Source organism: Alexandromys fortis, unplaced genomic scaffold (assembly GCF_014885135.2).
Source record: "Alexandromys fortis isolate MF-2015 unplaced genomic scaffold, M_Fortis_MF-2015_v1.1 scaffold_75, whole genome shotgun sequence".
Taxonomy (NCBI): Eukaryota; Metazoa; Chordata; class Mammalia; order Rodentia; family Cricetidae; genus Alexandromys; species Alexandromys fortis.
Window position 1 is genome coordinate 770,240 of NW_026067956.1, and position 15,249 is coordinate 785,488.

Genomic DNA, 15,249 nt, shown 5'->3' on the forward strand with positions numbered 1-15,249 from the left:
TGCTGTTGACAGAGTTCTTAATGGGAAGTCCCCACCTCTCCTTAGCCCATTAAAAGTTCTGATTGCATATAAATATTGAATTTTCTGTGTTTACTGAGAGAGTTGTTTATTTTTCTCCTTGAGTTTGTTAATGTGAAGAATTACAATTATGGAATTTTATTATGTCAAACCAAGTTTGCATTTCTAGGAAAACTCCAGCTCAGCCCGTACGCATAATTCTTGGTGCTTGGTGGGTTCTGTCTACTAAAATGTCGTTTGTGGCTTTTGTATTTGTGTTGGTGAGTGAGAATGGCCTGGAATCTTTCTGCTTTCCTATGCTTTTGTCTCATTTTGTTATGAAAGTGATTCAAGTTTCACAAAATGACCCAGGACAGTGTTTTCCCCCTTCCATGTTTCAAAGCTGCCTGGACAGTGTTCTGCAAGGGCTGGGGTTCACCCTGTAAGTCACTGGATGCTGCTTCCTTTGTAGGAAGTGTTTTCAACGACAGATTCTCTTCTCTTGGACTGACTGCACTATCTTGATTCTGTTTCCACATGTGTCTTAAACTATAGTCTCATCTAATCTCCCAAAATTGCATTGGCATAAACTTGCTCATAATAGTGTTTTGCCATGTTTTCCTATGTGGCTACACCTCTTCTTTGCCCTCATTTGCATTCCAAATATTTTTATTTACTTTATTTATTTACTTTAAAAGTGTTTGGATTAGATATTATTATTATTAGTTTGCGGTAGGAGGGGCTGAACTCAGGTCTTGCACGTGCTCTGTCAGCACTGTCCCGGAGCTGCATCCTGGTCCTTTGAGACGTCTATTTTGAAAAGGCCGTGCTCACTTTACTTGGGTTAACCTTGAACTCACTATGGAACCCAGGCAGGCCTTGAAGTTGCAATGCCTAAGTCTCCTGACTAGCTGAGATTACAGACTAATATGTCACCACACCCAATTTATTTTTAATTTTAAAGCTTCATGACCAAAGCGACCAAAGCGATTTAGGAAGGAAAGGGCTTCTTTGACTTACACTTCCACATAACAGCCTATTATGGAAGGAGTCGGGGTCGGAGCCTGGAGGTAGGCACGGAGCCAGAAGCCGGAAGGGGAGGAACACTTGTAGTCATTGTGCTTTGCGAACAAGCACCTTCACGTCCCTGTGCATTTCCTGTCGATGGATAGTATTCTCCATGGGTGGTCAGGGTTGTCTGAAAGGCAGTGACAAGAACAGTTTTTGTGATCATAAGGACCAAACTTTACACGTGTGCACCTTTCTCTCTTGTCCTTTTGCAAAGAATGCCAGGCAGGTCCTGTTGACACCTGTTAATCATGGTAAACGGGCCTCATGCGTGATGGATACTCAGTAGCTCATGATGAGTGAATACGTAAACAAAGGGCGTGAGAACTGTGTCGGCGCTACTTCCCCATGGATGGGGCATGAGTTTCTGCAAGGAGAGAATGCTCTCATGGTGCCCACGAAAGTGAGTCTGCCTTTGTCCACTGCACATGTGTGAGGCCTGTCCTCAGGACCACAACCACGTCTCCAGGAATGGAGCTCAGGGGGACGTCAGGGGAACAGGCACTACCTTGGTTCACAGAGAACACAGCTCGGGGAATAGGAAATTGCCACTGGTGAGTACTGTAAAGGACCTGAGAGGCTAGCAAGCTGGGGGAGGGGCCATCCAAGTGTTACCAGTTCTTTGGGGCCACAACACAAGCAGCTGCTGTATAGCCTACTTGGACATCTTGTCTGGTTTAAACCCGTTGTATCTGTGTGGAAATGATTTCCTTGTTGTTCACCCGTGGCTTAGGTCTTCAAATGCTAAAGGAGAACCGGTGGAGAGCCTTGGGACTGACCTTCAAAGGGAGTCTAGTCTGGGGCAGAGGGGCTGAGAGGGAGACTCTACGAGGGAAGGTTACAGGAAACTTTTGCTTGTTCAGTCACCCCTTCCTACCAGATCTTTCCAGAGCTCATCTTTGCCAAATGGTGCTGTGTTTGAACAAAAACTTTCCCTTATGATTCTCCTGGACCAGTAAGTAGCCACAGGGAAGGCTCCCGGCCTTGTGGGACACTTACCAGAATTACCCATCTTCTGACATAATAGGAAAATCGCAAATTGCCCAACTTTCTTGAAACCTATCATTTAAGACATCGAACAATGAGTAAAGCGAAGACTGTGATCCCCGAGATGAGGTGAGCAACTGGGCAGATCAACCTTGGCCTAGATTCCTTCCCGGCAGCCTGAGGAGCAAGCCAAGTCTAGCAGCTGTGTGGAGGTGAGGGCTGATGACCGGGGTTCAGAGGCCAAGGTTCGCAGAATTTCTCAGTATGTGAGAGAGTGGAACGGCAAGGTGAAAGTTCCAGAAAGGTGCACGGGCATCCCTGTGAAGCCTTGGCAACTCAACATTGATCAGCACATAGGTGAAGCTCATGTGGCCAGTACAACTTCTAAAGAAAGACCTATGAGGAGAGCCCACACTACTGACTCCACTTGGACTTGCTCAAGGTTTCCCCCTTTCTTCTAGAAAGTTCCTTTACCTATTCGGCTTGGTGGATAGGGTTGACTAACAAGGCCCTGGCAGGCAGAACCAGCTTCAGCTCCTACAGGTGGAGGAGGAGAGAAACATAAAGCTTGGGTGAGGTGTGTTCTACGGAAGGTTATAGGGAGGCCCCTAGTTTACAAACAACCAAACTGATCCACACCCTGGGCCTGTTATGGAATGTTTACAAGACTTTTATTATTTTGTCCTCAGAGTCACTGAAGAAACTAGGGTAGGGACTCCAAAACCTTGTCCATTACACACATTTGTGTACTGGAGGTGACTCTGTTTGACTTCTGGACAGTAGAGAGAACAGCAAAAGGTGGTGGGTGCTGCCTTCCTCCAGCACCCTGTCCACATAGAACCACTACGGTACGTATGGGGGGCCAGGCCACCATTCAGGGGGGCAGGCTACTATTCAGGGGGGCAAGCTACCATCCAGGGGGGGCAGAGAAAATAAGTAGGAGAAATCTAGGGGAGGGAGGGAGGGGGAGGGGAGGGGAGGAAGGAAGGAGGAGGAGGAGGAGAATGAGGGAGAAAGAGAGGGAGACTGGGACATAGAAAGAAAGGTAAAAAGTCCCAAGGCAAAACACAGATGAAGAGAAACAGATTAGTTTAAGTTAAAGAAAAACAAGCTAGCCAGAACGAGCACAAGCTAAGGCTGAGCACTCAACTACGGGACTATGATGCTCAGACCTTCCCTCACAGGCTACTGTGGTTCTGTGCCTACGACATTCCCGCCCATCTTTAGACAACAGAGTCCAGGAACTGCACACCCAGTACCTAACTGGACCACCTTAGCACCCATGGGACCCCAAGGGAAGCATGCTCCCATGTTCTAGAGGTGAGAAGAAAAATACAGGTGTCCTTTGATGGTGGTTTGAATGAGAAGGACTCCCATAGGCTCACAGGGAACAGCACTATTTGAAACGATTAGGATATGCTGACTTGTTGGAGTAGGTGTGGCCTTGTTGGAGGAAGTGTATCCACTGGGAATGAGCTTGGGGGTTTCAGAAGCCCAAGCCAGACTGAGGATTTCTCTCTTCCTGCAGCCTGCCAATCCAGATGTAGAACTCTCCACCACTGCTCCGGCACCTTTGTCTGCCTGCGTGCTGCCCTGCTCTCCGCCATGAGATAATGGACTGAACCTCTGAACTGTAAGCCAGCTCCAGCGGAGTGTTTCCCTTTATAAGAGTGGCCGTGGTCATGGTGTCTCTTCACAGCAACAAAACCCTAACTGAGACACTTTTCCTTTGTCGACACAAACACGAATACTTCCTTTTGACGTAGATAAAGTGAATTTCAAACCCATCCTGTCATGAATGGGCCCTGGGGGCTGTTCTCCAAATGGGGCTTAAACACCATGGTTCTGCTGTGATTTGAGTGTGTCCCCCACGCACGCATGTGTTGGAACCGTGGTTCCTCAATATGGCAGTTTGGCGGGGTGTCTGGGTAACAGGGGTGGAGTCCCCCTGGATGGGTGAGTGCCTTTCTCCCCAGAGGTCACAGGACTAGTTTAATGATGCTGTTCCTAGTTTGTTCTAAAACAAGCCTGTCTCCATGCGTGGTCTCTGTGGCACAGACCCATGTGTCATCTTCCTTCTCTGGTGAGTCGAAGCAGCATGGGTCCCTTGCTAGATGTGGCTGCTACCTCTTCTCAGACGTTCTGTTACAGCAACAGAAAACAGACTACACGTCCTATCAGTCTGGCCAATGTGTGCTGAGTATCTTCTGGAAGCATTGAGGAGTCTTCTAATGTACCGCACATGCTAACAACCCCCCTGCTGGAGGATAATCAGATGGCTTTACCATCCTCCACACTCCCTGGGTCTTCATGATAAAGAATATGATGGACCACTGTGACGGCTACTCCTGGTTGTCAACTTGACTGTATCTGGAAAGAGTTATAACAGAGAAATGGAGGGCACGCTTGTGATCTGGAGCTTGAGGCCCGAGGACACATGCCTTTAATCTTGAGGCTGGAAGGCGCACCTTTAATCTGGGCTGCCCCTTCTGTTAGAATGCTCTGCTTTATAAGGACGACAGAAGAAGGGAGGATGTTCTTAGCCTGCTTGCCCTAACCTCCATCAGCCCATTCATTCCTTCTTTGAAATCCTAGCAAACCAGCTGAGACACCCAGCCTCATGGGACTGAGCAGCTACTAGATTCTTGGACTTTCCATTCATAACTAGACATTGGTGGACTGCAGCCTGGAAATCATTCCAATAAATTCACACACACACACACACACACACACACACACACACACACACGTATAGAGATTCATTCCATTAGTTCTGTGACTCTAGAGAACCCTGACTAATTCGACCACTCGTCAGTGACATCTTTTTCAAACGTTTGCTTTATTGAAATTCTTTCTTACAAAAGGTCTGAAGTATTTGAGGCCTAGTTTCCATTAGTCCCTGAAATACAGTCCACGGTCATTTCCATGTCCTCATAGGTAGGTCTGTAAACTAGTCGACTTTTATTTTTATGGTTAAAATACTTTTCAACATCTCTTTTATAGATATAAAACCAAACTTGTGTGTGTGTGTCCCCCCCCCCCCATGTAAAGACCAAGTGAGAAAGTTACCTAAGTCTTCATCAGTGGGGTAACTGGGCTCTTTCCCAGAATTATCAAAGTGATATTTATGCAATTTTAAAATATCTTTTTTTCTAAATAAAGACAACAACCTTTAGTATATCTTTTAAAACATAACCATTGTGATGTGCTGAGCTATGTGAAAAGGAGAGCCACACTATACAGGCATACATACATCGGCTCTGGAAGAAGATGCATGAGTACATGCATGTTATGTAAACATAACAGTTGGTCAGATCATGAGGACAGTAGTGAGTAACGCAGCTTGCAAGCAAGAAGGATCAAGATCACATATAGGCTTAGTGGCCAGCCAGGATCTCTCGGGAGAACTGTACCTGGGGGTACCTAGGTCTTCCTCCCAGCAAGATAACGCTCACTTCATGGGATATGTGACTGTGTCTGTGGCCCTGCTATAGCCAGACAGGTCTGCCTTCAATTGCTGTTCCCCAACCCCCAGTTCTGGAACACACATACCATCTAGTTCAACCTCCTCCTTGTGTCAATAGCAGAACGGGGCTCTCTCTGTAACCAAGAGGGGAGGGTGGCTCACAGGATTCATTTCCCATGAAAGGTTATAGGGAATTCACACTTCTTCCTGACCTTGGGGGATTTATCAGGACCCTTTCCCCTCTGATCACATGGTTATATTTAAAGGGGCCTGGAAGGTACACTGTCACCAGCTGCCCTAGGACAGAGCCTCTAATGACTGGTGGCCTCAGGTTACTATAGATGGCTTCCTTGTCACCCTCCAAGTCAGCCCTCCTGTGGGGATATTTGACTTGGAAACCCATCCTGTCTGATACATACTTGCTATAAGATCTGGAGTACACAACTTTCCAATAACCAATGTCTACAGCCCAAGCTTGTTGCTCAGGCCTAATAAGGGTATACCAAGGTTCATGGGGGAACCTTGTCTTAGTCTTGATCATCCCTGGTCTTCTAACTGGAGGCCAGATGAATGGGCCAGGTGAGCACTACCTGGAGGCAGGGTCCTGCCCTGATTGCCTTGTATTAACACAGCAAAGTGGTTAAGTGATGTCAGCACCCAAGATACAACGTAGCACAGCACAGTAGTCACTCCCCTCTCTTCCCAGCTCCAGCCCGGTTTCTGGCTTCTTCCGGCAGCTGGAATTTTCTTAGGTCTCCTCTGCCCCTTCCTCAAACTAACATAGAGTGTGAAGAGGCAGAGGAAAAAAGGGGAAACAGAGTCAGTAAGGGTTTCACGTGCAGGGGAGGTGGATGGTGAAACTCTGGAATTTAGGAATTACCTGTAAAGCCAATGACCCATAACCCCTCCCACCTCCATTGCAGCTCTTGCCTGTGACATCATATCAGCATCCATCTGTAACCAAGAGACCGTCTGTAACATAGATTCCCTAGGCCTGTGAATAGTCTTCAGATAGCTGAGCATACTGGTGGTTCAGCTGACTAGCGCCCCCCATGTAGAAACCCGCGTGGAAAGGAAAGACAGAAAGTAGGTCCCGCTGAGCACTTTGGAGCAGTCGTCTGGAAGGACAGTGACAGCAGGTCGCCTTGGAACCAGAGTAGGGCCGGCTGGCAGCAGGGTTGGGGATGGTGCTGAACTGGGCATGAGCCACGGTCAGGTGGCTCCAAGCAATCCTCCTACCTCCCCAGAGACACAGGAATGTGGTCGAGGCCGGGCGCTGGCCTTGGGCTGCACCCACTTTCAGAAGGTGGTACAGGTCACCCCGGCATCCTCGGCGTGCCCACAGTTTGTCACTCCCCATTTAGCAAACTGGCAGTGGAAGATGGAGAGCTCGATTCCCTTGCAGTTCACGTCATCCATCCAAATCTTCCCTGTGCCTGGGGAGAGAGGTGCACACAGCTCCTTAGCAGCGATTCCGGAGGCAGAAAGGAAAAGGAGGGCTATGCCTGTAAATGACATCACCGTGGCCCATTTGGCCCCGCAGGCTCTCTCTAATCCGGTAGAGGCCATCTTCCCTCTCTGCTCTACTGAGAATGCATCTTTATTATAGGCTTAACTTCCTATAGGTGGACAAGCAATAAGAGATGATATTGGCGTTTGCATCTTCTATGCGTCAGGCCTCTTTCAGGGAGACTCTGCAGTCCTCACCATTATACTCTGGGGCAGATAGTAAGAAATACTTATGCTCAGAGAGCCATCGGGAGCAGATTACACAGTTTGCCACAGGCCGGGTCTAATTTCCAACTCAAATCTTGCCACCCAACCACCTAGCCCAGATTCACACCTAATGACTGACTCGCCCTGACACTGAGATTCAGTGCCTTGAAGCTTTTATGAATGAACAGTTTGGCAAGGCCTAATCAGAAGGGTAATGTCAGACAGACCCTGGATTATCCCGTGGCCCAGAACTGATATTTTAGAACCAAATTGCTACAATGGTTCCACTCTGGGAGTCCCAGACCATAGTTCCAGAAAGATAAAGGGTCCCCAAATCTGACATTATAGTCAGACATCCTCAAAACATTAAGTCATTGGATTAGTCCCGCTAATACAGAGTCCCTAAGACTCTGCTAGGGATGGGTCGGTCTGCTGGTCTGAAGGTGAGCACACATGGAGCTTTAGTGGGTTGTCACAGAATAGCGTCCGAGCTCCAAATGGTATTAATGTGGCACTGGTATCTTTCTAGAATACCGGGGCTTAGGGCAGCTGGGATAACCTTCCAGAGTGAACAGAGGGCTTGCCTGTGAGGAGAAGGAAGCAAGCTGTGCGAATTACCCTGGACTCCTACTGATGAACTGGGCAGCAGGGGCCTGGGGGTGGTGGTGCCAGTGAACTCTTTGTGTTGATGTCTATGCCTGGTTCTAGATGCTGGCGGCCTTCCAGAAGGATGACTAACGCCATGAGTCCCATGGAAGCAGTAGGGTCAGTGTTTGTATCACCAGAACTTGTAAGAGATGCAGAACGATGGGTCCCACCCTGTCCTGCTAAGGCAGAACCTGCGTTTTCAGGGAAGCTGAACTCTGCTACTTCGTAAGCCCTGGTGACAGCAGCAAACGCAAGCCCGCACCGCACCATGCAGCATGCCTCAACCCAGGGCTCAGCACCATGGCAGGGGTACGCTTTGGTTTTCCTAGTGGGCGGAGTCTTCCAGGATATGGGATTTTTCCTGTGAATCCTGATATGACCTGGGCAAACCTGCACAGCTGCTCGCCCCAGCACCCTGATTGGTTAGTCCTACGATGTGTAGTATAGTATGAAGCGGAAGTGTCTCCCTCCCAGGGCCTTGTTCTAAGCATTTGTTTCTTTGAGGTGGCCCTGTTTGGGGAGGCTGTGGAACCTTTAAAAGGTGGGGCCTATTTAGCAAAAGAAAGTAGGTCACTGAAGTCCAGGCTTGTTGGGAGCAGTGAGACCCCAGATCCTGAATTTCTTGTAATCCCCTGATCTGAGTGCCTACAGCTGCTCTGAGCACGAGACCTTCAGGAGTTCCTGATGGCAGGAGAGTGGTTTCTGGTGGTTTGGCTGGAGCGTGGCTATCTCTATATAATCTGCCCCTGAACACAAGAAAGGGGGCATTTTTGGGGAACTCAAGGATGACCCGTGTTGCTGTCTCTCTGTCTGTGTGTGTCTGTGTATTTTAACCTCCAGCCCCCTTGCCCGAAGCTCGCAAACTGGGTGCCAGCGCACAGAGTACAGACACGGGGGAGCGGTGTGTGGCACAGGCTCTGGAAGTTATATGCACCCCCTGGCTCCGGCCTGATTTCTCTGTTTCCCCGTCCACTGGGATGCAAGAGGGGGCCACCTCCCCACTACCACTAGGAGTGGTTGTCACCAAGCTTTCCCGACCAGGATGAGCTGCAACTCTCTGAAACCAGGCTTTCCTTCCTTGAGTTGTTTGTGTACGGGATTTTGGTTGCAATAGTAATAAAAAAAAATAATGAATACAACAGAGGAGCATAAAGCACAGGGTTGGAGGTTTTAACCCAGGTTCCAGTGTCACTGGCCTTGTCACCCCGCAGCAGTCAACACGATGTTTCTGTATTGGGAAGGACTTTGGTATCCATGGTAGCCAATAGGAGAGGTAGCCAGGGACTAGACCTGTAACTGACGTCCATCCTGTGTCCTCCCCCACAGCCAGATAATCCCTCCTTTTTTTTTTTTTTAGTGGAATCCTTGAGACTATGAAAACCTCCAGCTTTGTCACCCGTCCTAGACCCGCCCACAACATCGCTTTACATAGAGGCTCAAGGGACTGACTAAGCCACGGTGCTCTTGATGAAACCAACTACATGAATGAAGCAGCCTTAGACACTCCATGGAGATGCCCAGTGTCCTCTGTCACAGGATTGCCGTGCAGTGTGAATCCAGGACAGGACAAGGAGTAGGGAGGGGCCTCCTTTCGCCGTCTGCTTGGGCCCCATCTTCACCAGAGCCTTTATCTGGCTCTTACACAATAAAGCCCTTTGAGGCCCAGCAATAGCTTGCAGATTAAATGTCTCCTGGAAAGCGCATCACTTCACAAATTACCCAGGAAAAGGCGGCAGGCCCCGGAACTCTGCGGGGTTAGTCACACCCAAAGCGAATAAAGGGAACTAACAAATAGAGAACTGGCCAAAGGCCGCGCATCCCAAATGTGCATGCAGGATGTGGACACTGGAAGCCCAGCCTGGGGCTCTGCCAGGACTGGCCAGTGTCCAGCCTCAAGAAGGCCAGTACACTTGGAGCAGGGTCATCTCAAGAGTAGCCTCCAAAGTGCAGCTCTGACAGGCGTGGGGCACTGCTAAAAGAAGCTGCAGACATCTGTGTCCCCCAGCCCACGTCACAGAAGCCAGTGCTCTGAAGACACCAGGCACTCATCGTCACCTCCGGCTGCACAAGGTGAGGTTCCAGGACCAGCCTGGAAACTTCTTAGGACTTTATCTTGTCCTGGGTGATCCAGGGATCTATGTAGGTCTGAGGAGCCCTGTGCAGGCTAGGCAGACTCCACCCTGGTTGTGTCTCTTGAGGTTCACAGTAAAGCTCCAGGGCCAAAGGGCTCAGCACAGAGCCTCCTGGTGAACAGAAAACAAAACAAATGGGTGCTTCTTACCATGGGGTGAGATTGAGACCCAGCCCAGGCTGGTCTCATAGAGCACTAGGTTGAAGGTGACCATTCGTTCACCAAACAAATAATCTGGGGGTCTCCCCTCCACTCGGTGCTCTTCTGGGTGTTTAGAATAAACCAGTGAACAGCGTGGGTGACAAGAGACATGCAGAGTATGCCACAGGAGTTAAAGCGTGTGTTCATCATGAGCTGAGGAGGCATCAGAGAGCCTGGAAAGCTCCTTCCGGGAGACAAAACCGAGCTGACTTTTAGAGCTGATGGGGAAAGGTAATGTGCAGAGACAGGCTGACAGGAGATAGCATCAGGTGCCTCTGAGAAGCACAGTAAATAGAAGCGCCCTGTGACAACTGGTGAGTGGTAGGAGGTGGCTTAGGAAGGGCTTTGGTCAGGGAGGGCTTGGTAGTAGGGGTGCATACTTAAAACTCCTTCACCTGGGGGAGGAGAAGAAGGATTGTGTCTTAGAGAGTAGCCTGAGCTACATAGTGAGCCCAAGGCAAGCCTGAGCTATATCATGAGACTGTCTCAAAGAATAGTTAGGGGGAGGGGTTAAAAAGAAGGACTTTGTTGCTGAGCCAAGGGAAGCTAATCTGATCCCAAGAGCAATACAGGCCCACTGAAGAGTCAGAACTGGGCTAACACAGGCACCCACTCATCTTAGGCAGGCGGCTGGCAGCTAGAGAAGGCAGGCCCACGAACTGACCTGCAGGTTGTGCCGAGACAGCACAAATGATAGTGGTGGCTAAAATCTCAGAGCTACTATCAGGTCCCTTGGGCCAACAGCCATCTTCACACAAGAGAATAGTGAAAAGAGATGAGCCATGGTGCCGGCACCATGCTAAGAGGTCAACACACACAACCCCATCTACCACCGGCAGCCCGTCCTTAGAAAGAGAAGATGCGTGGACAGGTTAAGGAACCTGCTCAAGGATGTCACTGGATTCAAGCACAGGAGTCTGAGTCCAGTTTCCACCCTAAGCATTCCTCTGCACTTAGGAACACTGTCTAAGGTGGGGCAGTCAGGAGGAAGAGGAAGAGGCAGTTCAAAAGACCCTGGACAGGTGGACACTGTTGACTCTGTAAGACTTGAGGATGGAGCAGACAGGGAGTTGGTGATGGGGTGAACGTGCCCAGGGCCTGGTTTAGTTGGAGTCTAACAGAAGATGGTGCTAGAGGCCCTGATAGAGGTAAGGATCTGGTGGGAAGAAAGTGTGGCCCATTTGACAGGCGCGTGAAGTGTCTGAGTGGAGCTCTCTGGACACAGAAGGGCCTGAGGCTCAGGGGCCTATTCCAGGGCAGAGAGAATGAGCCAGTCGTGACTGGAGCCCCAGATGTAGAGATAAGCTCCTGGGACAGCCTGTGGAGTGTAAGGAGAGGCTGGGGAGGAAGAGAAGGAAGTAGAGAGCTCAGGACGCAGGGGTGTTGAACTGGTGGTCACTCATCAGGTGGCACCAAGAACCAATACACAACGGGACTCTGCAGACGGCTCCCAGAACTAGAACCGCAGCAGTCTATCACAGGATAAGAAGCTAGGCAGCTGTGAGGAGTGGGGACCTTCGGGGACAATCCATTTAGCAGAGGACAAGCCACCCACCCTCTCCCCTCAGGCTACACTATGAGTCCCTGTAACTATTTTAGCTCAGAGGAACAGAAAGCTTAAGCCTTGGGCAAGGTGGTGGGCCTGCCCGGTACCTCACGTCCACTCCAAGCCCCTATGGTGGGCATCTGCCACTCTGAGTGTCAGGTCACCAATAGCTGATGTGATCTGATGAGCTCAAATCCTGGTCCCCTGTGCACGGGAAGGCAGGTGTTCATGACAGCTGAGCGGCAACATCTTAGCTCCCAGGGGCCTAGACTAGAAAGCATCCCAGAGCCTGTAAGCCCCTTTCCCAGACAAGCATACCAAGATGCAGAATGGAGAGAAGCCAGGCCCAAGTGCACACAGCTCAGGAACAGGGAACACAGAATTGAATGGGCAACAGATCTGATCCATGCACTGGGAACTATTGTTTTGGATTCGAGTTCACCCAAGTTTCTCCATGTTTAAAGAAATCGTTTATCGGTATGAGGTGTGTACTGAGAACAGGAATGAGGGATGGGGCCCCCAGGGCACAGTTGGCTAGATCACATGAAGGTGATGCAGGCCTTGGTGGGAAAAGGCCAGGCCTGGAATCCTTCGATCACTTCCCCGTCATCTAATCCGTACCTTACCTTGCCCAAAGCGAGCTGTCCGGTACACGTCCTCAACGCCATGGAAGCCCAACATGCGGCACACGACAGCCCCATCCTTCCTGTCCCAGCCGTCGTCACACACCGTGCCCCAGCGACGCTCATGGAACACCTCCACTCGGCCCTCGTGTGGTCCAGAGCCATTCACCAGGCGAATCATTGTGAAATCCACACCATCTGCCAAGAGAGTCACCATGACTACCTGTCTCTGGGCACTCCAGGACCCCACCCAGGCCTTGTCAATGACCTCCACACTATCTGCCAAGAGAGTCACCATGACTACCTATCTCTGGACACTCCTGGACCCCACCCAGGCCTTGTCAGTGACCTCCACACCATCTGCCAAGAGAGTCACCATGACTACCTATCTCTGGGCACTCCAGAACCCCACCCAGACCTTGTCAATGACCCTCCTTCCATACAGGGCTAAAGACATGAGGTCTCAGTGTGTCATTCCTGCTTTTTTTGGTCTGTTTGGTTTGTTTCGAGACAGGGTCTCATGTAGCCCTGCTGACCCTCCAAATGCTTGGATTACGGCTGTATGCCACCATGTGCGGCTTTTGTTTTAGTCTTTGACATCTCTCTTCCTGACTACTGATTTCTAAAACAGAGTTTAAGTGTATAGCAGAATTGACTCGAAAAACCTCTTCTCAGTATTGAGTTTCAACTCCCTGAACCAGTTTCTATTCATTTCGTGGATCAGACAACTAGCCACCTCTGAGAGTGACTGAAAACCCAGCTCCCACCAGCACTCAAGGGGGACACGGGGTGGGTGGGGGAGTGTAATGGGAGAACACGGGAACCTTGAAGAGGAAACTGTGGTGGGGAGGTGGAACCCAGAGGCTACGTGTGACCAGGGAAACTCCCTGGGGACTGTAGGGAAACCAGTGACGCCAGAAGTCAGGTGAGATTCCTGCCTGAGGCTTGACCTCAGACTGGCTACAGGTTTTCCCAGACCTGCCTTGCCTCTGTCAACACCAGGTCACTTGAGAGTGCGTGTATCATCCTATGCAGTGAGGCTCAGAACAGAAGCCTGTTGAGGTCAGAGGTCACAAGCCAGGTAGCCTTGAGGATCAGGTGAGAGCAAGAGCAAAAGCTGGACCATGACAGGGCGGTGGGGTTGATGTTCAGGGAGCCCCTGATTTAGTCTTGCTTTGCTTTGTCTAGACTGGCCTAATTCGGTTCCCTAACTCATGGAGCCGAACGAATGACCGAGAATCTGTTAGAGCACAGTGGATACACCTGTGTGTAAAAGATGTGCCTTCATGAAGCTGATGCTGGAGCAGGGTCGGGGAGACTGACAAACACCTAGGAAACAAGTGGTAAAGCCAGGTGTCATGGCATCCATCTCTAATTCCAGCACTTGGGAGGCTGAAGTAGGAGTAGCATTAGTCCATAGGCTAGCCTAGGCTACGTGCTAAGAACCTGTCTCAATATATGCATTTCCAAGTGGTGTTAAGTGCATAGCTAGGGACAGAAGATGGGAATAGGAGGTGTGGAAGGCATCATTTTAGAAGTGTAGACAAGGAAGTGGGTGGAATGAGGTGAGGTACCATCTGGAAGGATGAACAAGAGAGACACAAACACTGAGGTTTTCCTGGTAAGATCCAGACTGCCCAAACTCAGGGACTCAGGTCCAGAGGTAGGTCCCTCGACAGTCCTTGACCTCCTGGGCTCTGAAAGGGAACATGGAGGCTACGGATACACAACTTCCATCAGTGTATCTGGAGAGTCACCAAGCCTTTTGCTGAGAGTCTGTCTCTAGCCCAAGTAGAATGCCATGTCTCACTTAGAAATTTAGGTTTTCTCTGGGTAGAGGATTTCAACCCGGCTTATTCCCAGCAGTTTCTTCCCCAGCCAGAGTTTTCCTATTAAACAATCTCACATCATCCAGAAATGCTCCTGCCCCATCTTTTATAGATCAACCTCCACTTAGCCAGATCTGGTGCCTGAGAGGCAGCCTCAGCCAGTGCGATGGTTTGAGTGCAGAATGTTCCTGCAGGCTACTGAGTCTGAAGGTCCCAAGCTGGCGGTATTCTTCAGAAAGTTTTGGACTCTTGGGAGGTAATGGGAAACTAGCCTGGCCTAATGTCCTGTTTGCTCTCTGCTTCCTGATGGCAATGTGACCAGCTTGGTTCACTCTCTGACCACCATGCATTCCCCACCACGACTTCCCTGCCCTGCTGTTCCGCAGCTGGGAAACCCCAGTTGCTTAAGCAATCATTCCTCATCTGAAACATGACAGACAAGGGACGTGATCTTAACTTGACAGCTTGTCCCCAACCTGCAGTTAACAGCTCTTGGGCGGAGCTCCCCCTCTGTAGCCTCCACCTTTTAAGCTTAGCTGAGATACCAAGATGCCCACAGGATTGTACATCAGTTCTTTTCTCTTCTGTTCTAGGGTTGAGGATTGTGGACACCACAACGCCTGCGGGTAGAGGTTTTCCCTTTTATACTGAAAAGACTGCAGTTACCCCAAGCCTTAGCCCAGAAGCATCCCTGCTTGGAAAACACTAATCAAGTAACCAGGGCAGGGGGTTGGCTGCTTGCAGCCATGTGGCCACCTTGCTCTTGCAGTTCAGTGGCTCATTGTTTGCTTAAAAGCTTCCTGGGGTGTCAGTGGTTCTGACCTCTGCTTATGCCTTTCTACTTTGCTTCCCCAGCTCCTAGAAACTGCCTCCTGTTCCTAGACCCGCTGAATTGCCTTGCCCATTACCCAGGCTGCTCCTGGTGAGGGCTCCTATAGCCCTCACCCACGCTGAAAAATGTCTTAGGGTTCCTACACCCAGACCTCCCTCTCGAGTCAAAAATGGAAAGGGACACACTTGGGTCAGGTCATGGAGAA

At 50.0% G+C, this 15,249-nt stretch overlaps 1 protein-coding gene across 1 annotated transcript in view; it reads right to left on the reverse strand.

Annotated features, from left to right (window-relative positions):
- Positions 1 to 4,872: 4,872 nt before the first annotated feature.
- Positions 4,873 to 15,249, reverse strand: part of Scara5 (scavenger receptor class A member 5) — a 92,174-nt gene continuing 81,797 nt past the window's right edge. Inside the window, exons 8-9 of the mRNA XM_050152353.1 lie at positions 12,387 to 12,581; positions 4,873 to 6,954 (exon numbers count right to left, since the gene is read on the reverse strand). Of these exons, the coding sequence (XP_050008310.1) occupies positions 6,818 to 6,954; positions 12,387 to 12,581 (332 nt within the window). The 3' untranslated portion in view covers positions 4,873 to 6,817. The remainder of the gene's footprint in view (positions 6,955 to 12,386; positions 12,582 to 15,249) is intronic.